General features: G+C 42.1%; 1 protein-coding gene and 1 long non-coding RNA gene across 8 annotated transcripts in view; one reads left to right on the forward strand and one right to left on the reverse strand.

Moving 5' to 3' along the window:
• LOC306961987 overlaps positions 1-26,073 on the forward strand; it is a 97,426-nt gene that overhangs the window by 56,272 nt on the left and 15,081 nt on the right. The window lies entirely within an intron of this gene.
• Positions 1,759-19,947, reverse strand: pax6b (paired box 6b). Of its 7 annotated transcripts, XM_079554573.1 has the most exons (15): positions 15,411-15,553; positions 14,991-15,179; positions 12,889-12,961; positions 12,576-12,629; positions 11,767-11,790; positions 9,687-9,817; positions 9,033-9,068; positions 8,737-8,952; positions 8,347-8,512; positions 5,440-5,598; positions 5,258-5,340; positions 5,025-5,175; positions 4,239-4,351; positions 3,956-4,097; positions 1,759-3,005 (listed from the first exon to the last, which is right to left on the reverse strand). In XM_079554573.1, exons 4-15 carry the CDS (start codon positions 12,586-12,588, stop codon positions 2,920-2,922), a joined length of 1,320 nt encoding a protein of 439 aa, XP_079410699.1. In that variant the 5' UTR covers positions 12,589-12,629; positions 12,889-12,961; positions 14,991-15,179; positions 15,411-15,553; the 3' UTR covers positions 1,759-2,919. The 7 variants fall into 7 exon arrangements, with proteins under 7 accessions (XP_079410699.1, XP_079410696.1, XP_079410695.1 ...); XM_079554570.1 differs by lacking the exons at positions 12,889-12,961; positions 15,411-15,553 and adding an exon at positions 19,779-19,947; XM_079554569.1 differs by lacking the exon at positions 12,889-12,961.

Raw genomic sequence — 26,073 nt, forward strand, 5'->3', positions numbered from 1 at the left:
ACATTAAGATTCACTACGCCTGCTTTCAGGGGCTGCACTGGGATTTCAGAGTCCACATAATTCCACAAAGTTCTCTCCAAACTTTTGCACAAACTTTAATTGCCTGACGATGTACCAAGCCTGAATTACATTTAAACCATTTTATCCCGAGGCTGTGTATTATTTAGACATCCTCTAATTGCCTCTTTCTTGCATTTCGAGTCTCTCGCTCATTCTTCGTGTGTAATAATTAATGCTACTCATCTGTGTCTCCCTGCACCACTCGCAAAACAAGCCTTCTCCCTCTTAATGACGAACAGAACTAAATGATCTCGTGCAATGATTTTGCAAAAATGTACATGAACACTTTTATTACTGGTATGGAGCCCAGAACTAAATTTAACCTGTTGCACTCATTACAATTAATCATTTCACTGTATTGCTCATATTGTTAATTGTGGATTGTGTGGTTCCAAAAAAGGACAATTTGTGCAAAAGTCTTTGAGTTGTAATTCAGGGCATTTTATTGTTTGTGGGATGACTGTATCTGTAATAACTGCTTTGAGGGCATCACTCTGCACCAACCCCTTTTGGCTCCTCCCGCAGGTGGCGGGTCCACAGGAGGGCAACACTCCCTCAGGTTGAGTTCAGTGGTCACCAGGCCTCATTGGTGTCTCATCATAAACTGCCCTTTGTCTGAACTGTTAACAAGGACCTGGGCCATGAAGTGCCCAACAACAGCAGTACATCCCACTAAATTAAAACATATTTTTTGTTAATGCATTTGTCGAAGCAAGACTTATTCAAATGTTGAAATTACACTAGTTTGGACATACTTTAATGTTTCTATTTTCACAGCCCAAAACGTATAACCTCGACACTCTGATTAACTTGTATCCACAGACTGGATTGGTCTGTTAAGCTTTTTCTTTCTTTCTATTAATCACTTTAGTGGGCTACTAGGTGGTGGTGCATGCTGTGTGATTGTTACCTGACCTCACTCTTCTGGACATGCCCCCCCACCCCCCTCCCCTCTTTAGATGCTCTTGTTCTCCTTTTCTCCAATAGACACTGTCAAATCCGCACACCACCCCCCGCTGATGCGGCAAGTGAAGCAAAATAACTCACTCTGCCACACAATTGCTCCTCTGCCTTGCTGTAGGCTCTGACTGCTTTATTCCGTGACTCCCCCCCCCTCTTTTGCACTCCCTCACCCCCCATGTTGGCTCTGTATTTGTGTACCATACTGTAACTCAACTAAAACAAGAGGCAACGTTAGTGAATTGCTTGACCTTTCTCCACATGCAATGGTGTCTGCGCTGTGTGGTCTGTGTCAGGCCATACATCTAGTCAGGTTTGCTTTAGGATGTGGTTGTAGTGTTCTAAGCTGCATTAAAAAACACCAAAATAATTTCTTTGAGACACAATTTTACTGTACAAAATGTTTTATAGTTCTCACAAAATACATTTAGAAAGCTCCATTTTAAATAAAATTAAATTGAAATATTAAGAGACAGCGTGTCGACGTTTATCTCAGAAGCAATGCTCGGACATAAACCCAGTTTTGTGTCCATGTTTTTACATACGCACTGAAATCAAAACGCAAAAACTCAATAAGAGCATGACAGATGATGCTAGAAAAACCCTCCCATGGTCTTCAATTATAAATATAGACTGCGGGTTACCAACTCGAAGCCAATGTAATCAAAACAGAACATGGTTACAAATTTTTGCAACACAAGACTAATATCTTAAAAAAAAAAAAAACATTATGTACTAGATGAGATACAAAGGCTTTGGTCTGTTTTACAATCAACAATGATTAAATCTGATATGTACTTGTAAACAACTGCCAAACACTTTAACTTTGTCAAGCAATGTTTAATCATATTTATAGGAATTAAATATTTCTAGTTGCACATTTCTGACCATAGGACACTATAATACAACTATAGCTAAGAGACAAATTGTACCTGACCCTAAAGAAATGTATTTTTATGATGTATGGAACATTTATAGAATATTTTCGGGGATATAAAAAAAATATTGGGCGAAATCTTTCTTTCAGATTTCTTTAGGGGAATACAAGTACTTTACATTTGGACATAAACAAGCTTATAATGAAGACGCAGTCTACCATTTACAGACTACATGTATGCGTTTGAAGATCTGTTTTTGTGCTAATCCAGATTCCATCCTCACTACTGAAGCAGAGGGTCCGAGTCGCATGTGCCGATCTCTGAGCCCGCACAGCACCAGCCATCGGATATAGGTTCTTCAGCTAATATTGTACAAGACAGGACCGATATTTAGTAAGGATCTTCCAAATACGGCTCTTTTGATGATATGTGAGTATCCAGAGACCATGCAAAGAAAAAACAAAAAAAACAAAAAACAAAGGCTTGATATAAGCAGATTTAAAATGATAGTCGTGGCATAATCTCCCCTCTTTTTCCTTTGCTCACACCAATGCAAAAAGACCACCATGGTTTTCTAGCAGGACATCTATCAGTACTTTATCCTCGTTTTTCATATTAACATACAAATGGCCGTATACTAACACACCAGAAAAAACCAAACAATGACTGAAGTTGGAGATAGAAAAAGAAGCAGGTACGTTTTTTTGTTCCATAAAAACACCAGGGCACTTTACAGAGGTCCATATTTTTTCCTTCCTCCTGTCGTTTCCGTCCTTTTAAAAGTCCTCAGGTGGTGGATGTGCCTTGAAGCTACACGACGGCGCGCACAGTCCCGCCGGAGAGAAAGATGTCCCAAAAGCTCTCATAGAGTCCTCCCAATTCTTTTTCCAAGCAGCTCTTTCTTGGCTTTTTTCTTCGAGCTCTCCGCGCGTACCGTGGATGGTCCTGAAGCCGGAGGGGGCGACAGAGGAGTGGATTTTCTTCTTTTTTATTTTTTTAAAGAGTCAAGTAGCTTTTCTCTCTACTGTAGTCTTGACCAGTACTGAGACATGTCAGGCTCGCTCCCTGGCACTTGGACAGGGACAGACACTCCAGGAGAGATGAGTCCTGCACACACAAGGGGGGGGGGACAAAACATCAGTGAAAAGAAAGAAAGAAAGCAATTTCTCGGAAATGTGGCGATGATGAAGCATGCCCATTTAGAATAATGTCGACAAAGCTTTTGGAAAAAAACAAAGATAGAGGGCAAAAGACAAATATCACTCTATTCATGGATATCGGCCTTGACTTTTTGCTGTTATGGACTCCATTTTGAGGGCTTTTGGCCAACAGCATCATCACTCGATGCCCATGGATAGGGCAAGGAATAGACAAGAATGTTCTCTCAAATAGTTCAATTCAATAGTGACTAAATAGCAGTACCCCTTTTTGACAGTATAGGGGGAAAAAAACAATCTTAAACTCGCCCTGCTAATATCAGAATATCGACACCACGAGTTTTGCCTTGCCCCTTCATCTCAGATTCACACAAAGCCTTTGAGAATATTGTGACAACTTGTGAACTCGGCCTATTGTGCAAAATAGGTAGGCGAAATCGCAACACGCGGGGCTGCACAGTGAAACGCTCGCGAGCTCAATAAATTGAAAGCCGCGGCATTGGCATTTAAACAGAGGGGCTACAACGGGCAAATGAATCAAATTAATTAGCAATTTAGCACAGAGGAAATGTGGTTATGCATGATTAACTCTTCATGACTATAACTGGTATGTATGGCTCTCGGTAACAGCGTTCTAATGGGGTGGAACTAAACTATGGGCTGGAGCGTCAGGGATGACACGGCACCGTAAAAGGCAGCAGTGGCAAAATGAGCTTCAGTCATGCAACAAGAATCTAAATGATGGAGCGATATCTTGGCAGACAATGAGATTATTTTTTTTTCTTCAAATGGGGTGGGAGGAGATAAAGGGTGAACGGGACGGCACCCCTGAGTTACAAGGTGGCAGAGTATGGACAAAAAAAGAAAGTAACAAGACAGTGAACTTTTTTTTCTGCCTACCTGTTGAGGTGGGACCAGAAGCGGTCATTGATTGGCTGTTCATATGTGCCTGCATATGAGGGGGCGTGTATGTTTCGTAGCTCCGCCCGTTCACTGGCGGACTGGTAGGCAGCATGCAGGAATAAGAGGAGGTCTGGCTGGGCTATAGGGGAAGAGAATGTTACATTAGCCAACCACGGTTTGAGCTGCTTGGTATATAAGCTGCAGTATCTATGCTTTGCTACTTTGAGAGCGCTCTTACCCTTAGTTAAGAAATGGTACTGGATGTTGGGAGTTGACTTACTTGCATAGGTAGATTGTTTGCCATGGTGAAGCTGGGCATGGGGGGCAGTGCACTGTAGGTGTTTGTGAGTGCAGAGTCAGGTCTTCCCAGCATTGACCCGGAGGTGAAAGACACTGTGGAGGGCAAGTTACCGTTAGTTCAATGGTCTGTGAGAGGGGGCTTAGTAATGTTATGAGTGTACCTAATTTGACTCAGACAGTATGGCACAAGTGGTCAGTTTGAGAATGATATAGTTTATAGACAATAAAGTGTAGTGTTGGTTACATACAAAACTGATAGCCTTTTTTCAAGGACACTGACTACACTGTTAACCCTTTTAAGTTGAGTTTACTTTAAAAAAAAAATGGGAAACTGGTTGCCCTAAAAAAAAATGTGGTAATGCTCAATGAAACTTAAGTGGATTTAACTTTAAACAAATAAATAAAAAATGAGGGGATGGCACTGTTATTTTGAGTTCAATACACTTACTACCAAGTTTGGTCAACTTAAAATCATTTGTCATATTAATTGCTTTGCCACTTTATTCCACTATTAATTCAAAGTGCACAAACCTCGAAGATGATTAAACTTAAAAACATTAGTAGTCTCAATTGCTTTACATATTTATTCCACTTATAACTTTAAGCTGAATGGACTAACCTCCAAGTTGATTTACCATAAAATTCCTTTGCCCAAAGTTTATGTCAGTAATGTTTCTTGTTATAGATGACTGGTCCATGATTTTATGATTTTGGCCTCATGTGCTTTAAGTGTGCAGAGAGTTGCAAGTTATCAAATGGGACCTACCCGGTGTGGTGGGCTGTGGGATGGCCTGGTACACACTAGTGCTGAAGCTGCTGCTGATGGGAATGTGACTGGAAGAATTGTTCGCCTGACGACGCTGGTTTCGCAGTTTTTCCTCTCGCCTCCACTTTGCTCTTCTATTTGAGAACCATACCTTTAAGAAAAAAAAATTATGAAATAGTATTAGTTGAACGGCTCCACTTTTAAAACTAGCCTTTATCATTGCATTCACTTACTTGTATTCTTGCTTCGGGTAGGTCGATTTTTGCTGCTAATCTTTCTCGCGCAAAAACGTCTGGATAGTGAGTTCTTTCGAACTCTAAGCGTTGCAACACATTTGTAAAAAGGCACCGTTAGTCATTGAATGTTGTAGCCACATAAAAATATATATATATTTTCATATTTTTCATCCAAGTACCTTTTTCAAGCGCTTCGATTTGTTCCTGCGTAAAAGACGTGCGGTTCCTCTGGAGTTTCCTTTTGAGCTGTAGGCGCATCTGTGTCTCTTCTGAGTCCTCTCCGTTCGAGCTGATGGAGTTGGTGTTCTCCCCCGCGCCGTCTTGTTGTTGGCAGCCATCTGGGGGAAAAAAGAAGAAAAAAAGATAAATATATATATATTAATAATCTACTTAACATCCTCTATACGCGCATGCCCTGCGTTCTGTTTTGCGCATGCCTGGGGCTAATTGTTCTACATGTCATTAATTAAAAGGCGTCATGGCTGATTTGAGTCCAGATAATTCAGAGCCAGCTCGTGTTGATGAAAAGGGCTGGTTTAAACTGTCAAAAAGCGTTTACTGTTTATAAAATATTGTGGGAAAAACATTCTGTTCAGAGTAAAAAAAAAAAAAAAAACACTCGCCACGCTACAACAATGTGTGTTCTCAAAAGGTTAAGAGAAATGTGACAAGATGTGGCGAGCCTCTTTTCAGTGCCCACGAAATGTATTAAAACCTCAGCTCGCTTCTCTTTTCTGGGCCACGGCAATGCTTCAATGGTCCGCTCCCATATGGGCGTTGGTATAGCCCATTGAGGTGACCACCAACTTTTGAATAGAAGAAGACGCTTTTCAGACTGATACAATGCCTTCAGGAGTAAGGGAAACCATTATGGCCGGAGCCAGGGATGGGCAGTGAGCTGGAGTCCTTGGTGGGTGTAATGTATGGGAGGGGAGGGTGAGAGCAGTGGATGACAAAAGGATCCTCTCTCTGTGGAGGCACACAAGGCGTATAGTGCGTTGTGGGCATTGTGCGCACGAGGATCCCAGTCAACGGAGCTTTGAGTCCAGTGTGTTAACCCTTATCCACTACCATCATTAATCACGTCCCCCCAGCCAGCTACACGCCACTCAGGATTCCTGTCTTCAATTGGAAACAAATGAGTGAGGAGAGAGCATGCCGAGGCCCCCGTGAACAACTCCGAATAGGGCCCGTGCATTCACTGCCGCTGCGTGTCCGAGGTGGGCGCACAGGACCCCCTTTCAGCGGCGGCCCGGGCTTATCGCAGAGGGCCTGTCGACTTGTTGGACATCATTATCACACCGAGGAGTTAATGCGAAATTAAGCAGGGGGTGCGCTCGAACATAATATTTGACAGGGGCCAGTTTGACAAAGACAAACTGATCATAAGGACGGAGAACAAATAGCAATTACACACGAGGGGATATGATTTATTTATTATCTATTTATTTATTTACATGCTTACACAAATTGAAGCGTATTGTTTGTTTGTTTGACGTTATGGCGGTATGTTTTATTTGAGAGCTATAGCCTTCCTTGAAATCTCTTGCTCAAGCTTAAATTCAAACTTTGATTACGACAAAAAAAAGGCTTATTTGTTTGTGCGTTATACCCTAAATTGCGTAAGACTTGTTTAAACCTTGGTTATATCCTGTATGCGTAAAAAAACACGTCTCCAACAGACAAAAAAAAAAAAAAAAAAGTATTCACCCACAAGCCAATAGTTTGTATCTGCACTCGCTATTTGTTTCTCCACTGCGGATAATCCATAAAAAGGAGTGAATGTGCTGCTATTATCCGTCTGCCAGACCCACTGACGCTATGGATGGGATTTGTTTTCTTTATAAAAGCGCTGGGAAATAAACTCATTCTTTAGTATCACGATGTCTCAGCCAGTGAGGCGGAAAAGCAGCAGCAGCAACACACGCATACACACACATACACACACACACTGAGAGAGAGAGAGGGGGTACAAAAAAAAAGAAAAAAAAAAAAGAGGCAAAGATACCGAACCAATTGCGGCACCTTTCAGTCGCTGAGGCCGGATCAAAACACTCTTGAGAAACCGCTTAAAAGTGAAAGAGAAAGTGAGAGACTAAATCCTATAGACAGGATTTAGGGCCATATAGGCCTCAGAAAGAGATAAAAGCGCAAATCGGCACGGAGGGTTTATTGGGTTTGCTTTGGATTGAGATGTCTATTTGGTACCTGTCACTCTGCTCACTATTTGTGCGCTCTGTGTGTGGCGGATTTATTATTATTATTATTTATATTAATAATGATGATAATAACAACAATAACAATAACGATAATAATAATAATAATAATAATAATAATAATAATAATAATAATAATAATAATAATAATAATAATAATAATAATAATAATAATGCACATTAAGATATAGGCCTGGTTTCCGGTTCTCCTTTTACGCATGTCACGTGTTGCACCTTAATCAAAGAAACGCTGATTAGACGCCACTGAGTTACGACACCTGCTTCCCAGTGCGCCGCGATATAATTAGCCTAATGACCACATACACGACACGGTAAGGCGGGTTCCTTGCAAATACCTGCGCCGGTGTCATATTCCTGGGATGCCTCGGACGCCCCACCACCACCACATCGACACTCCTATACATGTTGCCATAAAGAGGCACAAAGCCCCCTCTCTAATGAGCAATTACACTTAGCTTCGGCGTTCCCATAAACCCTCCTGTGCGTGTGACGAAAACATTCCTTTGTACTATTATCCGCGCATGCACCCATCTCTCTCCCTCGCGGCCCGTCAGAGCGGTGGACGCCGGGCACCTCTGCAAAGACGGAGTTCGCTGTCACGCACATCCGCGTCTGGGACAGTGAAGGTATTCAGCATAAACGTGCAGCCTCCGCCCTCGACCCCCTCCCATTAATTGTGTGCGCAATTACAACAACACTTGGCAGAAGCGGGAAAAAAACAAAAAAACAAAAACATGCACACAAAAATTCGAATAGTTATTTTTTTCTTAAAAGTTTTCGGTACCGGGTATAGCTTCAGCCATGTGCGTAAAGGTGTTTCTATCGCCGCGGTCTGATAATGAGGCTCACCTTGGTTAGGCTGCCCTGGCACCGATGTTCCGGGGTACCAGCCGGGCCGGGTCCCCCAAGTTCCTGTCTGACCGTTGAGCATTCTCAGCTTGTCATACATGCCATCTGCGCCCATCTGTTGCTTTTCACTCGCCAGGTTGCGGAGGACTCTGTTTATCGATGACACCTGAATGGCATAACACATATGATAAGGTAAGACGGAGCCACCTTATAATCGCAGAAAGGGGTGCGCACTCAAGAGGAAAAGGGCTTTAAAGTGGCCCGCGCGCATCGCAGGGCATTTATTAAGACTTGAACGCATGGATGGTCTTTGCGAACTACCGTCATGAGAAAAAGTGACTTCATGTGGCAAATTAAATCATGCACATAACTTCCAGTCAATACACTTACGCTGGGTATATTGTCGTTGGTGCAGATCCCCTCCGACAAAAGTCTGTCACGGATCTCCCACGCGAAGATACTAGGACACTCTCGTTTATACTGCGCGATTTTGGCGACCACCTCCGGAGTGGCGACCCGGGGTTTGCTTCCTCCTATCGCTCGCGGCCTTATGGAGCCCGTCTCGTAGTATCTACCCAAGATCTTGCTCACGCAGCCGTTGGATACCTGGATCAAAAACAAAAGACACAATTGACATCCATTATTTAAGACTATTCATGGAATTTCTTGTATCAAATAATTATCACCTTTTCACTGTCCAGCACTTGGACTTCATCATCGGTCTATAAACACAGAAAACATGCCTTCAATTGTATAATAATAGGCACGTTCTAAAGCTTGTGATACAGGTGAATTACTTCCTGTGTATCAGCCTAATTGCATTGCGCGTTATTGCGTGATTTACACTGCAAACAAATGTATATTGATGAGTTAAATTCACTGGAATTAAGAATATTTAGCCTTAATTTTGAGTAATTCCGACTTGCCACGTAAATAAATAAAAGTGCCAATGGAATTAGATTTGTTTGTGTCTAATTTCAAGCGAGATTAAATTGCAACAAGAAATCGCATTGCACCTGAATTAAGATTAAAATATTCATTTGTTAAATTTTAAGTGTAAAAATATTTATTCCACTAGCAGATACATTTATTTACCTACTCCAATCATGGTCAGCAATAGGCTATTCTTATTCAAGAAAATTTAACTTATTTTTAGATTCGTTTTTGCAGTGTAGCCTTTACATGCAGGTGGAGAGTTATAATGCAAGATAATTATTTTTAAATAGTTCTATTATTGTTATTACTTGTACAAAAGCGTGCCTCTCCTTTGTTCATTTTTTGTGATTGAGGTTACAAGGTTAAAAATCTATTGCTTTGTTGGAAATGGGGAGTGATCTCACCTGCAGGATCCTGGAGATGTCGCAGGGTCGCGCGCCACTGTGAGCAAGTTCAACTATTTTCTGCCTGGTGGAATCCGGCAGCGGTCTCCCATTAACAAATACACCACCGAGCTGGTTCACGCCACTGTGACCTACATGGAGACAAAGCAACTATGGTCATCACAGCGCACCGCCAGCGCATGTAAACTTTAGATAAAACACAGCTAAAGGTCCATCTGACAGTCAAAAGAGGATGGCAAAAGGAGGGTAAAATGGAGAATGGAGACGCCAAATACTTGTCCGGTGATGTGCAAACCCTCTTCAAAACAAACGCTGGCACTCTTTGCAAAATGAACATGCAGCTAAAGCGTAATAACGGCTCTATCAGTGAATAAACAACACCGTCGCTATTATCCATGCACATTCTAAAACCGGATTTAAGATGAAAAAGACTCGCATTAATCGGTGTGTCTTCATAAACTCAGCATAATCCTCACCGACACAATAGCCAAATAAAGACAACCAGAATAAAGTCACAACCCACTGAAGACACGCATACAACTACTAATAAAGTTTACTGTTAAAATCTAGTTATTGAAACAACTCCTTGTAGCTATTCCATTCCATGTCTATGAAGCAATGTATGAAGAAGCAAACCTGAAGCCAAGAGGAGCCCTGACTCCCCGGAGTGCTGTGCTGCTCTGCCTGTGTCTCCGCTCTGCCTTCCCCTGCGCTGGCGCTCGCTACATTGACTCCGGGAGCAGAGGCTCCTTAGCAATAAATAAGCTCCAAATATAGAAGAGGGGGAAATATGATGAGCCTGCCTGACATTTGTCTTTAAAATAAAGCTAGCTGCACGTCAAGTTTGAGCTTAATTTCTGGAAATAGGCGGAAGTCGCCTCGGATCATGCATGGGAGGCTAATTGAAAAGATCAGTTGGAGCACTTGTGGCAGGCATGTCACTTTATGACACCGCTCTGCTTTTGAAAATCGCATCGTCACGACAAATAGTAGCATGATAAAACGACCCTTTCTGTCTGCATTTGGATATCACTCAGACGAAATTGGACGCTACTCGTTTACCCTTGGAGGGAGACTTCGTTTTAAGGTGGCCGGGGGCTACGCGCGGCCACAGAAACGAGGGCGCGCCTGGATTCTTAACATATTAAAAGTGACAAGCAGTTTCCCCCCCTTGTTTGTATTTGACAACAAATGCTCACAGCCACTGCAGTCCTGTTGTGTGCAGTCGGTTGGCGTCTTTACTATGCAATGTGTCAATGGGGCTTCTGAAGTGACCAATTTTAACACAAAAAATTAAAGCCCACTCTACAAGCTGCGTAAAGCTGTGCGTAAAGCTGTGCGTAAAGCTACTGTTTTGCCATCGTAATGCTAATATTCTTACAGCAAGGACGCGGTGGATATAAATCCATTATCATCCCCTGTGCTCCTTGGTAATTCCAGGATTAAGAGGAATTAATAGAGTTGTTTCTGAAACTGACCTGGCTACTTTACGCGCGGCTGCTGTGCGGCTTTTCCACGCCTGTGTCCTCACCTCTGATTTACTACTATCACATAAATCCAGCAGATCGATAAAGCTGTCAGAAGAGGACATTACATGAAAATGTCCTAAGGTTAAGTCTTAATCATAGCACAATTCCCTTAAGTGACTCGAGACAATCTCGCCCGCTGGCGCTGATTATGCGCCTTGTATTCTATTGCGACTCGGCTAATAGGAAAACATATGGTGTCAATTTGGACGCTCCCCACTATATACACCCAGGAGTTATTAGCACAAAAGCCACAGAGACCGTCACGACCTTTAGACAACCCAAAGGGCCGGTCCCAATAATATCTACTCGGCAACACGCAGCAGACACCACACACCAAGCCAGGGATCATCCCATTAACATCCATCCGCGGAGAGGCACTGGGGATACATTGTACACTGCTATTGTAGGACCCAAATAAAACTACAGATGTATATGGCCCAGTGGCATAAATCTAAATTAGCTCATGTCCATTCAGCGCCATCAAACAGGATGCAAACTAATCCACACACATGAAGGTATATGGACAATAATAATAAAGTTATTCCACACACCTTCATCACAGATGTCAAACACCTCTTGTCCAGCAGCAAGAGAGAAAATGTTTCATGTTTATGCTTTTGCTTTGACACACACCACCAATAACACAGCACTGACCACTTATATCGACTGTAACTTTCGTGTTTTTGATTGGCACCCATAACATTTCTGCTTGTTGATAATTATTCTGCGCTGTGCTGCTTACACTAGGGCCTGCAGTTATTATATGAGATTTTTTTTTCTTTTTTCTTTTTAGTTCATGCTGTCTGTTCGTGAAGAATATGGAGTCATCTACATAAGACATTATTGCTATTCCTCGTTGTTCATGCAGGGCTCTCTCTTATCTACGCAGCTAATCTCGTATGCAGCCTGGCAGCCAGCTCTAACGCTAATGCAGACGGCTGTGCAATTATTTAATAGCAACTCAAGCAGAAACATGAAAAAAAAAAAAAATCTGCCTCCTCTCTCAACCCAGCCCCCTTTCTGCTTCTGTAACGCGACGTGTGATTAACTTGTTCAATATTAACTTCCTTCTACAGCAGCGCAAAAGGGAAAAGAAAATTAACAGCAATGAAACGCCATCAAATGAATATGTGGCCTCAGCTCAAAGTCATGCTTATTTTTTATTTATTTTTTGTTGCTTTTTTTGCTTTTTAATTTCTTTTTTTACTATTATACCAACACGTGCACAGAGTGGGCGCAGTATGCAATTACATTTAACTTTGCACTTTAAATTGTGTTAAATAAAAAATAAACACACACACACCCACCCACCCACACACGCACACACGCACAAAAACACAATATATAAAAGACAACTTACTGTTCTGCATCATTGAAGCTACGCCAGACTCCCACGTGGCTTGATTGTGGTATTCTATAGCGTCAAAGGGAAATAACAAACAAAAAAAGATTATTAAACAAGAACAAGTTCAGGGGTGGAAAAAAAAATGTGTCAGTGATTTGAAACTTTTAAGGCTTTTAAATCAGTGCATCCTGTTTTAATTTGTTTTTTAATGCGATTTTTTTTTTTTTTTTTTTTTTTTTTTTTTGCGAGGTGCGTGGCAAAAAAAAAAAGAAAAAATATATAAATATGACATCCTCAAGTGTATACATTTTGTATTAATTAAACTTGCCTGGAAACAGAGTTGACTGTCCACTTTATTACAATTTAGTCAATCATCTGCCGTTTCACTACTTAATGTCTCCCTATAGGACAGAGCAGAACAACACATTAGGACAGCCTCAGCCTTTCAGCTACCTCCAACCTGTGCCCTGAACGGTTCCAAGCAGTTACTTTAACGCAACAGCAACCGTTTTTTATGCTATGGATGTAATGACACACATTTGTTGCCTCGTTTTGGTTTAAAGATGTTTTTTTTCTTCTCCTTAACAATGCACCCTTTCCCTCCTGCTTCTCAACATCTCAAACTCGGGTGCCTGTGGATCTAAAAATACACCGATTCCCCACCAAAACACACCAACAAGTTCAGATTAATACAAAAGGGCCGGCAGGCACGCAGCATCCACCCCCTCCGGGATCATTCACACACGCACAGCCTTACACACAGGAACCGTGACCCCTCCGCTTTAGACACTGTGTGAATGTGTTTTGTCCTCTCTTCTTTTTCTTCTTTTTTTTTTTAAGGGAAAAATTAAAGTAATTTCGTGTGCTAAATATTTGCTGGTTATATCGGTGCTGCTGGTGCGGGTTGTAAAGCGGTTTTAAAGACACAACAGCGCAGTAGGGCGCTCAATTGGGAAAGACAAATGCATTAAAAAGCCTTTGAATGGGGGGAGAGATAAAAAGGGGGCCAGGCTGGGAGTTCTGAAAGTTTTTTTTTTTTTTTTTTTTTCTTTCCCCATTTTCTTCCTTCACCAAAAGCTGTGTTGTGTGTGCGAGGCAAAATGGTTCTAATGCTGAGTTCTAACACACAGGCTATGTGAGGAGTAGAGACATGCACTATAGGGCCGCCATTGCAGAGGGGTTTGTAGCTTTTCTTTTTATCTTTTTAACAAACGGCTAGCCGGCGCACTCATTAATCAAACTCGGATTCCATCACATGGCCCACATTGTGTCGGCTACAGCCCATTTTACCTCAAATTCCGGAAAACGTCCAACAAGCTGAGTGGGCCTAATTAGAATTTAATGACTCCAGTGTTAAAGTTTATGCATTTTACGCACATCCATGTGAAAAAAAACCCTTCCCAGTTTAGCCTATAATAAAAAACAGGGTCCGTTAGTTTTGCATATAGCCAAGTGGTTAATGATTTATTTACGCACAAAAGCTCAAACCCTTTTTTTTCTTCTTTTTCTTGCTGGGGATAAGTAATAACTAATCTGCATTTCTTTTCTCTAAGTAGAGCCGTGAACACAATGTCAGCGCTTCTGACAACATTCTTACGCACAAACACAATATGCGTCTCGGAAACAAGTTAGTTTATGGGCTATACTCCGTTTGTTTCTTCCCAAACCAAGATCCGATTTAGGCTAAGGAATACTCGGTTTGTATTGGTATCAAAAGGAAGTTACTCGTATTTTATCCAGCCTTGCCTGATAAGGAAAAGGCCATCATTTATTTGGTTTATTTTAATACAGATGTTATACAGAGAATGTACCGGTATACATTTTCTTGCCATTACTTAGCCTAATAATAATAATAAAAAGTGAATAAAAATAGTTCTAAAAGAATGAGTGATGACGCGATGTGTTTCAACTTGTCATCGAAACAAGTAAGAACATTTTAAGAAGCCTGACTTTGGCCTCCACCGTAAAGTAAGTGTGCGTAATATAAACGTGTTATCCCACTTCACGCAGCCAGATCGAGACTTAACTCGCCTCCACGTTACCAAGTTCCTCATAGAGGAGCGCTCCTTTTTTTTTCTTTTCTTTTTTTTGTCAAGGCGCTTGGGTGACTCGCCTGCATGAATCAATCTGACACCTTTCCTCAACGGGTCATTGCGCCCTATTCTCCGCGATGAACACTGTCCCGGCCCTAACGTGACTTTTTACTCTTTTGCTGTCATAAATAAGCGCTAAGCTACCAGTATAGGGACTAAACACAACAATAACAGCTAAAAATGTTCACATTATAAGTCCATTTGAAGAGACACGACGCATTAAATGTCATAATAATAATAATAATAATAATAATAATAATAATAATAATAATAATAATAATAATAATAATAATAATAATAATAATAATAATAATAATAATAATAATAATAATCTCACCTTTCTGAGGCATCCTTCTTCGTTGTCAAAGTCCTTGGCCAACTACGGGCTGGGCCAAATTTTCCAGACCAGGCACACACAAAAAATAGAAAAAAAGCCAACGCAGAGCCGAATCAGTCTCTTTAGAACTTCAGATGAGGGAAAATTAGTTTCCAGTGGTCTTCAGCGGTGAAGACGGAGGGGATATCCCTGTGAAAGAGACAGAGATTGACAGTGAACTCAGATGTCAGGACGCACGGTGTTTGGCGTGGATGTGCGCTGGCGTGTGAGTGAGCGAATGAGCGAGAGGGGAAGAGAGAGAGAGAGAGGGAGAGAGTGGGAAAAGAAGAGGAGGAGGAGGAGGAGGGGGTCAGGAGGGGGGGTGGGTTTGTTGGGGGGGAGTAGTGGTGGATGGAGGTGGGGGTAAGAAAATGAACACACCTATGCTGATTGGTGATGGGACAAGTGTATTAATGTATGTGTTTCTGGTCTGCTGTGTGCGCCTCGCCTCCCTCCGCTGCTCTTCACTGCCCCATTAGCGCGACCCGACCTCTGTCATCATCCCCCATATAAACACTTCCCCCTGCACCGCAGCCAGAGCGGGAAACGGGGCAGAGAGAGAGAGAGAGAGGGGGAGAGAGAGCGAGAGAGGGAGGCGGAAAGAGAATCTCGTCTTCCCAGCCCACTAATCAGCCCATGTATTCAAATAGCCTCCGCTCTCTTGCTGAATATTGCAAACTGCCTCGGAAATCTCCATTGGACGAATAGGCTCCATTCTTCTAACTTGAATTGGGTCTTCCGCAGGGACTCTGAAGCACGTCCAACTCCCTAACTCCAAAGTTTATTTTTATTTTTTGGGGGTAGATTATGTATATATATTATTTTTACTGTACACATTGAATTCTGGCGCGTAACACCACACATTTTACCAAAATTCCACATGCACTTGGCTCACATCTCAACAAGACATTCATACAGCATGGCAAATACGCACAATAATGTGACCCAGCGATGCACAGAATTCAGACAATACAGACTTTCCAAGTAAATAATGGCACTATTTTAAGCGGTGGCATATACAGTGGGGGAAAAAAGTATTTGGCCAAAATCCAATACAATGTCTATGTGAAACTGACCAAATACTTTTTCCCCCCACTGTATATATATATAAATAAAATAATAATAAATACTTTTGCAAAAGTTGAATTATATTTACTGACGTTCACTTTTGTGTGTTACAAAATAAAATAAAATAAAAGTGTGATTAAACATTTACTGCATATTAATGTAAGCGACTGCACTCAAATTCCGCAAAAAAAAAAAAACTCGTGCAAACGTCCACCACGTGCTTCTGTTTATTCTGCTGGGTATCACCTTCCCCTGAATAGCATTCCCATCCTGTCAACAAGAACGCCATGCGTAAAAGAGCGCACCCCTTTAGGCAGGCTCGGCTGCTTTTTATGGACACATTTTGCGAAGCAGGGGCGACGTCACTCCGGCTGCCTGAGATCTGACAGCAAATAGCACGCGTAAATAAAGTCAGGCAAATGACTGTGTAGCCATGGCCACACGCTTCCCGAACTGTGCTGCTTTGCTTGCTTGAATGGCCGGGCTATTAACGCACACCTCAACGCACCCAAAAGCATCCCCTCTGCGCCCGTGTTGTGAGTGTCCCACCCGAGGCACCAGCCCGTGCACTGAGGAGCCCCACCGTTTTCCACCAAAAAAAAAAGAAAGAAGAAGAAGAAGAAGCAGGAGCAGCAATGGGAAGAGGCTTGTGTACAAGTAGAAAAGGGGGTACGCAAAAGGGACCTATAATGGCACAAGACACAAGTGTATAGGCGGGGGAGGGGAGAGAGAGATAGTTTTTTTTGGGGGGGGGGTTGGAGGCCGTGAAATGAAGTCACGCAGACCTACACTTGACTTTCTTTGACATGAGAAAAAGTGGGAGAAGTCAAAGCTCATCAATAAAACACTTCGGAGGTGAAAGAGGGCTCCCTAACAACCATCGCATTCTTGACTATGGCTTCAATGAGCAGACAAACGACCCTGCCAGAGCGAGGCAGAGCCGGGTAAGGAGCGAAGGGAGGGGAGGGTTATGGGGACAGCGGAGGGGACTGGCTTCGTTTCTGAATGGGGGCTCTCAGTGGGCCGGCGAGATAATGAGCTGAGAGGACCGGCTCAAACTGTCACCCAGGGTCCCGCGGCGAGGAACAACACTTTGGCCAATACTCCTTCATCAAACAAGCCGTAAACTAAACGAGCACATTCATGGGTTTTCTTTTTGGACGTATTGTTTCGACTCACTGTAGACTGGTGGCTCAAGCCTATATATGGCACCGCTGAATAGCATGTAGCTTATATCCGCAAGAGTGGGGAGGGGGGGTTCCCCAACATTTTTTTCGCGTCAAGGAGTCCACTATTACGCACACACACGAGACTCCACACCCCACCTCCAGCTCCTTCCATTTTTTTTTTCCTACACTAGGTGACAGAGTTAGGCCACTGTCAAACAACTTGAATAAGGAAGTCTCTCTACTGCTTATTAGAGTGTCATAACATTGCATTACAGATACTGGTAACAAGAGAAAATAAACAATTACGATCTGTCTGTTTTCCTTGCTGCTCTAATCCACCCTCGTGGTGCAAATGTTATAAACACTTAAGAAACTTGCAGCTGTCAAAAACAGTGCTAACGTGATCCACTGGGGAAAAAAAACAAAAACAAAAAAATGGCTTCCCCGATGAGTGTGTCGAGTAGTTTTCTTTGGAAACAATGCTTCCAGTGGGTTATTGATGTCTTTGCTTAAGCTGTAAATCCGCCCCATACTTGCTAATTCGTTTGTCTCTCTTCAAAAATAGGCTACGCGGGTTTTCCTCTTTTTTTTCTGCAGAAGACGCCACAAACGTAATAAAGCCATATGAATGTAATTTACAGAATTATATTGAATGTTATGAGGCCCGCCCCCATTCACAGGAGAGGTCAGCGAACGCAACACAGGCTTATAAAGGGAAAGCAATTAGCCCAATTCGGATTAGCACCAACTAATGTCACAGGCCTTGAAAGGAAAAGCCTAATCTGGTCACTGTTTTACCCCCGAAGCAACGTGGCATTTGCTCTTCTTACACAGTCCAAAAGAAAGAGAATATAACAAAACATTAGGGGTGCAGTGTTTTTAGACAATACAAAGACAACGTAAAGTGCCCTGTAGTGAGATGGGATTTCTGTGCACTCTTCTTCTCTTTTCTTTTTACAATAATATAAATCTTTACGACATGTCTTTAACTTTTTAAGATTTGCGTAAAAAACGTCCTTCTGTGATGAACCTTCAGTCTGTGGTCCAGTTCACATATTTGTCAAGTGTTTCTCTGACTTGCACTGTATTGTTAGCAGGTGGTTTATACACTTGTAATAGGCTATGCAGAACAAACATACTAAGCATGAAGGTTATCAGTAATAATAATAACAATAATAATAATAATAATAATAATAATAATAATAATAATAATAATAATAATAATAATAATGATATTTGGTTAAATAACAAAAAATAAGCTCCTCGCAATAACAGGTTATATGTTTGTTTTTTATTGTAAATGAATGTGTGAGATTGAGGTGAGTTTAAGATGTGACATGTGATTCATCTCACAGCCCCAGACTGTCACATGCATTCACTCTGTGCAAATTTATGGGGCACATTTTGGCTCTATTTGCATAAATCATTTGAACGTCGACGATGTGCAATAATTCTGTTTTTTTTTTTTTTTTTCAACAATGATTAAACAATCAGCTTTTGTGGAGAACTTTCATTCATCTGCCTCTTAATGCATTCATATTAATCGAGTTTACTTTTGTGTGGAGCTGTGAGCCAAGGGGAAAAGTCTGTCTGTGTGGTTTTACAGTCTATAATAATCACATTTTGCGCAATGGATAAAATAGCCGTAAAATTTACTTTGGCAAAGTTCTTACAAATTTAAGGGAAAATGCATTTACATTATTAATCAGTCATTCATGCGATTGTATGTTAGGATAATAATTTAAAAAAAACATATAAAGACAAGGTAAGATCGGATTTTATGGAGAGGCTACGAGGCGCGCAGTCCGCAACAGCCCTCTCCTGGTCAGAGTCTGAGATTCAGATAAAGACTCAGAAACAACGGAGCAAACAGAAAAGGCAATCGAAAAACCTGTTCGCTTGTAAGACAAACTGGTCTGAAATAACACAATTAGGTATGTTCTTTTTTATTCAACGATAGGCTTATGTATTTATGTATTTATTTACATTTACATGTTTTTTAAGAACAACCACCGTAGCCATTAGTCATGATCAAAACCATAATAACTAATGAATACTTTGCATGAGGGCTACACACATCAGGAGACTGCGCGTCTGTTTACAGTATTGATCAAATGGACTGTATCATTCCTCACGCTTATGGCTCGCGGGACAATGTTTGGTGGGCGATTTCCTCGTGCGCTTAAAGTGCTCGGCGTATACGCGTAATTTCTCGGTTGAAGATTGCTAATTACACGCTGTTCGTGTGTGATAGATGACAACATCAACCATGCAAGTCCCAGCTCATTTTCTTTTTCCCCCCATGGGCACACGCACACCTCCTGTGCGCCATGACAGAAATATATTAACTTAGCTATTCCAACTTTTACGTGCCATCAATGCACTTCAAACATTTGGATCCACTTGTTTGACTTAAATAGCGTACTTTTTTTGGTATGTAGTAAAAGTCCAGAATAGTAGGCTATACTCAAATGATAAGCGAAAAAAAAGTTAAAACTGTGGTCAAACTTACCTTCAACGCCAGTAATGCAGTGCGTATCCCTTTTTGCGTAACGTCGCAGTTTCCTTCCGGGTGCGCTTTATTGTCACCACAGAAACCCACGCATAAATGTCCCAATGATAATCTATCTATATCATTGGATCCGTCCTGGAGTTGAAATGTCAGTTAGAGTGAGGAGGGGAAAAAAATCTGCAGCTCTTTACCAGCAACTTTCTCTTCAGCATCCGCCCCGGCGCTGGCAGTGATTGGTGAGCGACTGATCGACGTCATACCTCGAACAGGACACAGAACAGCGAACGGGGAAGTGCGTGGAGGCGGCTCCGCATGTGGAGCCTGCACCGGCCTGTTTACGGTCCCGGGCCGCTGTGTGCCCAATGTTGACACAGGATTGGCATCGTTGTAATGTTAACATATCGATATTTTTTTTATTCCGTTTTTAACTTTTCATATAGTTTTCCCCCCTCTTTTCATCCAATAGAATTATTTTAGGGTCATTTGAATGTTTGCGCATGTTTTCCAAGTTTCCTTATTATTTTGTAGGGCTTTGTTTATGATCGGTTAAAATGGCGTTTAAGATTGATATTGTGATTCTGTTACACCTTTGTAATCCTCTCCACTCACGTTTGTGCTTATAGTTTTGTTTCACAAATCCTGAAAGGTGTGGAGTGTTTGGGTAAAAAACTAGAGCTCAGTTCTATTATGACGTAAATGTGCGAGTGAAGCGCGCAACAGGTAGGCAAATACCAACAGGTGCACGCTTACTACAGTTCCCCTTTTTATTCCTTAAATATAGGCTATACACTTTATGTTTTATAGCAGCAAAATTACTTTTCAAAAACGTCATCTGACCATAAACTTAAATGCAGCTGTCCTGTTTGTGACCGTTAATACCAGGTGGTTTTATTCCAGTCTCATAAACGTGTCATGCCTAAGTCATTATGGAGCTCTCCATTTTACTCAGGCAGACTAAAAGCCCACGGTCCTCTTTCACAACCTCTGATGTTTGTGTCAATTTGAACAAGACGCTGAGTAAATGGGCAACCGCTCGGCTGTGCGTCTCCCAGGAAGAGACCGGGGCAGCGCAGGTATACAGGCCAGTCCACGGACTCACCACTTTTCTGGGAGCCATTATTTGGAGGCACGGCCATTAAAGAGCGTTGATACTGTGCAACGCAGCAGGGTGCTCGACATCCACGCTGGAAACCACACGGCTTGCTCCCCGCTTATCAGGCTGTCAATAAAACGAGATGGGGATACAGCGGTCGAGCCAGGTGCTGCCTTTCCCTTCCCACACAGCCACGCTCTTCAGAAACAGATCAGGCGGAAAGACAAATCTGTCCAGTCGCTTTTCCCTGCGCCGTCACCATGATGCACGGCGTCACCTCCCTTTCAGTCACACAGATAGGAGACTGTGGTTTTCAAAGGATTAATAATGGCTTCTTTTGAAAGTGCACTCAATGTACAAAACTTCAGTGTAAACTGTAAGATCAGCCAATTCCAGAATCATAGATTAATTGTTGCGCAATCATTACTGATCTTCCTCTTTACAGAACACACGCCTGTAGAAGAACTCAAACAGGGAGAAAGTATGTTTTGTAAATGTTGGTAGGCTACAAAAACAAGCTTTTATAGATAGGCCTATACACGTTTGTAATATTGTCTGAATGACATTAGCCTTACCATGTGTATACGCCACACTAATGTTTAATTTGTGTCCAAAGTTTTAATTTTCCTTCCTGCACATTGGTTTTCCTTCAACCCTTGTGTGAAAAGTTTCTGTTTTTACATACCGTATTTGAGGAGTTCTGATACGGTTTCTCTCTGCCCTGGGTCGAGACATTAGCCGAATTCCCTCGGGGTGATTGGATGCAATTTATCCAGACTAGACAGGCACGTCCTGCATATTAGCAATTCACTTTGGCTCAACGTGACATGTCAGACTTCGATCTGCACTTGCATCCGAGAGTGCAACGAGGCGAATATAAGGATGCCTCACTAAGTGTTCTGTTGGATGTTTTAAATATTTCGTAAAGCCGTATACACTTGTAGTTTCTTATTTATTGAGCAAACGCCTTTGTGAAGAGACGAGGATGCGCATTTGAGACCCAAAAACAGTTTGGGCCGAAGAAATCAGACTGACAATAGGTTTGTCCGAAGGAAGAGAATGGCTGAGTGACACCTGCCACGCAAGCTTGTCCATGATTGATTTTGATGCATAGTGCTGGCCACAATAACGCCGCTGTTTGGCACAGGGCTGAGTAGGCGCATTTATCAGTCACTTGCCAGGAGTGGCTGAAGTCAGTGTCCGTGTCGCACTGTGAGCTGACAGGGGAAAATGGGAGCTAACGAGGTTGTCAAATGTCCTGACAAGACAAATGAGAGCTCGTCACTCCCCACGCCTTAATAACATTTAATGGAAACGTATTGCACCGTTCAAAATAAAGTGTTACACACGTGGCGACTGGGGCTTGGATGCAGCGACGCAGTTAATTACGCACGCCGCGGTAAATGACGCGTCATATAAAGGGCGTTGGCCTGAGCGGTGCTGATGCAGAAGAACCAATCTCATAGACGGGACTTAAGAAGAACCGGACAGGACTTTAACTTTTCAGAGCAATATTTAGATTTTCTTATAGTTTGTTCTTTGATTAGGTTAATATGGACTTGAACAATCGGGGTATCTGTAACACCAGTGATGAATTTCTATGAATTCTACTTTTTCATGACTATTTTCTATGTCACTCCTGAGGTGCATCTCTGTAAGATCATTTTACCTCATATTCCCAGAGAAATTCTACACTGATGCAAATGACAGGCCTTCTAAAGTGTCCTACATAGCAACATTCAAAATGTGTTTGCTCTCAGCAATCAAATGACATCCTTCTTTATATATACCAGTAGGAGGCTTTTAACCGGGTCTCCTCTGACCAGATTAAAAAAAAATATATAGACAAATATTTTCTTGAAAGTAATGCGGAAAATACCAATGACAGTGAGTCAAGGGACAACTTCATTTACTTGTGATTTACATTTGAATTCTGCAAAAAAAAAAAAAAAATTTTAACATGAAATTTAAAATGATATGCATCTGGGTATTTAACATTATTCGTGCAGCTGCTGAGTTTGTAAATATTTGATTGTCAGGGGTGGAAAGTTCAGAGACAGGTTTATTCCCGTAATTTGATGAAGGCCCAACCGCAAAACAAGAATTTAGGCTACACAGGCTCCTACTACAAGTGTTGACCATTATGAGAGGTTACTGAGGACACCTTAATTACCAAAATATTTGCTACTTGTTGAATCTAAATGGATAGCGTTGTCCTTTCCCCCAGTATATTAAGGCAATATTTCAGATGTGACAATGCTTAGACTTTAGTTTTCAAACTTTCGCATGCACTTTACCAAAATGGTCAAAAATACATATGGACTGGACTAAGTTAATTCGAATCTGGGTGTAAACCATGTCTAGACCAGAGAATACCTAACTGAAATATATTGTAAAAGCATCAATTGTGTCCTTAAATGATAATCAAATTACTATCTAACTAACCCCAAGTTTAAAATTGCAGGTGGTCCTGAGTACCACCTGAAAAATCCCTTCGAGACACCACTACAGTTAGATTATCCACCCGAATTGAGTTTTACGCGGTGTGACTTGGGATCCTGTTTCAGTACCAGCTCACATTGAAGCTACAGGCCTAAACCTATTGTTCCATTGCGTTTAAAGACATAATCATTGCTTGCCACGTGCGCCATCAGAAATTACAAGACGTTCAATGCCGAATCCCCGCAAAACATGGACATTCTTCTCTTTCTCATGGGCTTGTAATGCTTCATTGTTTTGTGCGGGAGCTCACCTCAGTTTCTTTCAGCGCTCGCCTAAGTGACAGGTGACAGGATGGCATTTGTAAAGATCCCTGTGCGCTTTTCTGTCTTGACACGGAGGGGAGGGAGGGAGGGGTGGAGGCACGGCACAAGTAAAAATAGGCATCATTTTACTAATGCCATCACCTGGCTTCTGGCACTTTGCTGCGCAAGGTCACGCTGGCTCACAGAGACCACGCGCACCTGCCACAGAGCGCAAGGACTGGTAATTACGCAGCAGGCACCGCTGCACGTGCACAGAACAAGACGCAGATCGCTTGTGTGTGAGAAAATGAAGACAAACGTGCGTGCGGTCTGTTTCCTGACCGCAAAATGGGGTCCGCTCCTTGATTTAATCAGAGGCCACTGAGGATGTTTTTGAGAAGTCAGGACTGCATTACACTCAGACGTGCCGAAATTGGCTTAGTAGATTCAGAACTTAATATGGGGGAAAGTGAGGAAAAACCTTGGCCAGTGGGACGCCAATAGCTGCGAGCAAGAAGCGCGCCATGTAACCGCCCCAAATGTGACAAACTCGCGGCAGTCAGTGTTATATGTTTAAATGGAGGCAATGGAGACCGTGAACTCACACAGAAGAATGGGGCCATGTAAAACAACATGCACTAAATCAGGCAATAACGATAACAAACCGTCTGGAAAATGGACGCACATATCGCGCAAACCCCCCTCCTCCCCCTCCTCTTCCTGCCTCGGTCTGTATGACAGACCTTGTCCCCAAGTAAATTGTATATTTTGAGAATAATTGAACTGATTTGTTGTGTTGTTCTGTTTGATTTTGTGTGCGTGTAAGTTTTGAGATTAGCCTATGTGGTGCGTCTGTAGGCACTGCCCCTTTGCCATGGAACGATCTCAACATAATAGTGTGCACGATTTATTGACTGATGTTTTACAAATAAAAATACAAAATCTTCAATGGATCCTGAATTCTGAAAGGTCTCATGAAGCAGTGACTAAACCTGACATCTCAGTTGTCTAATGACAGATAACCCCCACAAAGTGTGAAAGGCGGAGAAAAAGACACATTTTTGTATAGGCCTATATGTTTGACGACACACCGTAACGTTTTCTGGACTCCATCCACCTTTATCGTGTGGATATTGAGCACTTCACCCATGGAAAAAAAGATCTGGTCCGGGTCATCGCTTCTCTATTGATCGGATTGTGTCCGTTTCCTTATAGAAATGTTATCAAAGCCAGTGTACCCACGCTACGTTTCTGTCTATACAGCCCACAGTCTCCTTGCATAGAACGTTTTCTAAATCTAATCACAAACGAACCGTAATTAGACAAGTAATTATCGGCGTAATTAACAAGGCCCTTTCTGTTGTGTGCGCTTTGATACGGACGGGCTGCGAGCTGCGCTCTTTGTGGCGCACAGCAGCAGCAGATAAAGTCTTTATTACTATTGCTGGAAACCCATCTGGTAATAGCCTTGCCCGAGACCTCCTCCCCCTAATCAAGGTTTTAATTAAAGACGGTTGAGGGCTATGGAGAACATGAAGGCCAGTAATTAAGACTAACATTGGACCCTAACAGATGCAGCCCACCTCCTGCGTCGGTGCGGTAAAACGGAACCTCACAAATGATGATGCGCGCCGGAATTAAGGAATTACGCAGCAGACAGGCTTAGACGATTCTTTTTTTTTTTTTTTTTGCCTTATTAAACCTTTTTTTAGTATAGCCTATGTTACGTGGAGTGGCAATGAGCATGTCGACTGCTGTATTGTGTCTCAAAAGAAAGGTCCCAAATGTATAGGCTTAAGCTTGATTAAAAGTTTGACGTCTGCTGTATGGTCCTACTGCTTTATTAAATATAGCCTCAGTCCTACATGCATCATTCCTTCAAAGGTGGCTTCATGAATATTCAGCGTTTCTCAGGTCACTCCCTTGTGCACGCGCGTTTACCCAGTTAAAGGCCTCTCTCTTTCCAAGTTCTATTGTGAAAGTTTCGTCTTCAGATGGTCAAGCAGATGGGTCGACTTTTAGCCAAAACCCCACGCAAGTTCCCCTGCCTGCGCGCCATCCACTGGAGAAAGCCTACGCATGTATTGGACCCCTTCTTGACCCCTGCACGTGTCCTTAACGATGTCTCTCGTTTCATTTTTTTTGTCGTAGAACTTTCAAAAATATTTCCATAGCCTAACAATACGAAAAAATATCGTCTTGTTTTATTCCACAAATACTTTGTTCTTGGCAAAATAGACAATTGTTCTGAAAATATTTTCTAGAACAATTAAATGGACTAAATTGAACTTTTTGAGTTCTGGTGAAAACATAAATGTTGCCTTGGCGTATTTGTGGCGTAGGCTCTTTACAAAACCTTTATACAAAATCGTTCGCTGACGGCAGTGATGTCAGTGGCTTTGTTGTGTAGAGCTTTTGTGCCCCCTTGCGGTATAACAAGGACCTGCATATCATTTGT

The sequence above is a fragment of the Gobius niger genome (genome assembly GCF_951799975.1).
Source record: "Gobius niger genome assembly, chromosome: 4".
In the NCBI taxonomy this organism is placed as follows: Eukaryota; Metazoa; Chordata; class Actinopteri; order Gobiiformes; family Gobiidae; genus Gobius; species Gobius niger.

Coding starts and splice junctions, on each gene's coding strand:
- pax6b (XM_079554570.1), bottom strand. Junction 9,818..11,766: donor GTTTGACATCTGTGATGAAG/GTGTGTGGAATA, acceptor GTCTCCATGTAG/GTCACAGTGGCGTGAACCAG. Junction 9,069..9,686: donor ACATCTCCAGGATCCTGCAG/GTGAGATCACTC, acceptor CTGTGTTTATAG/ACCGATGATGAAGTCCAAGT.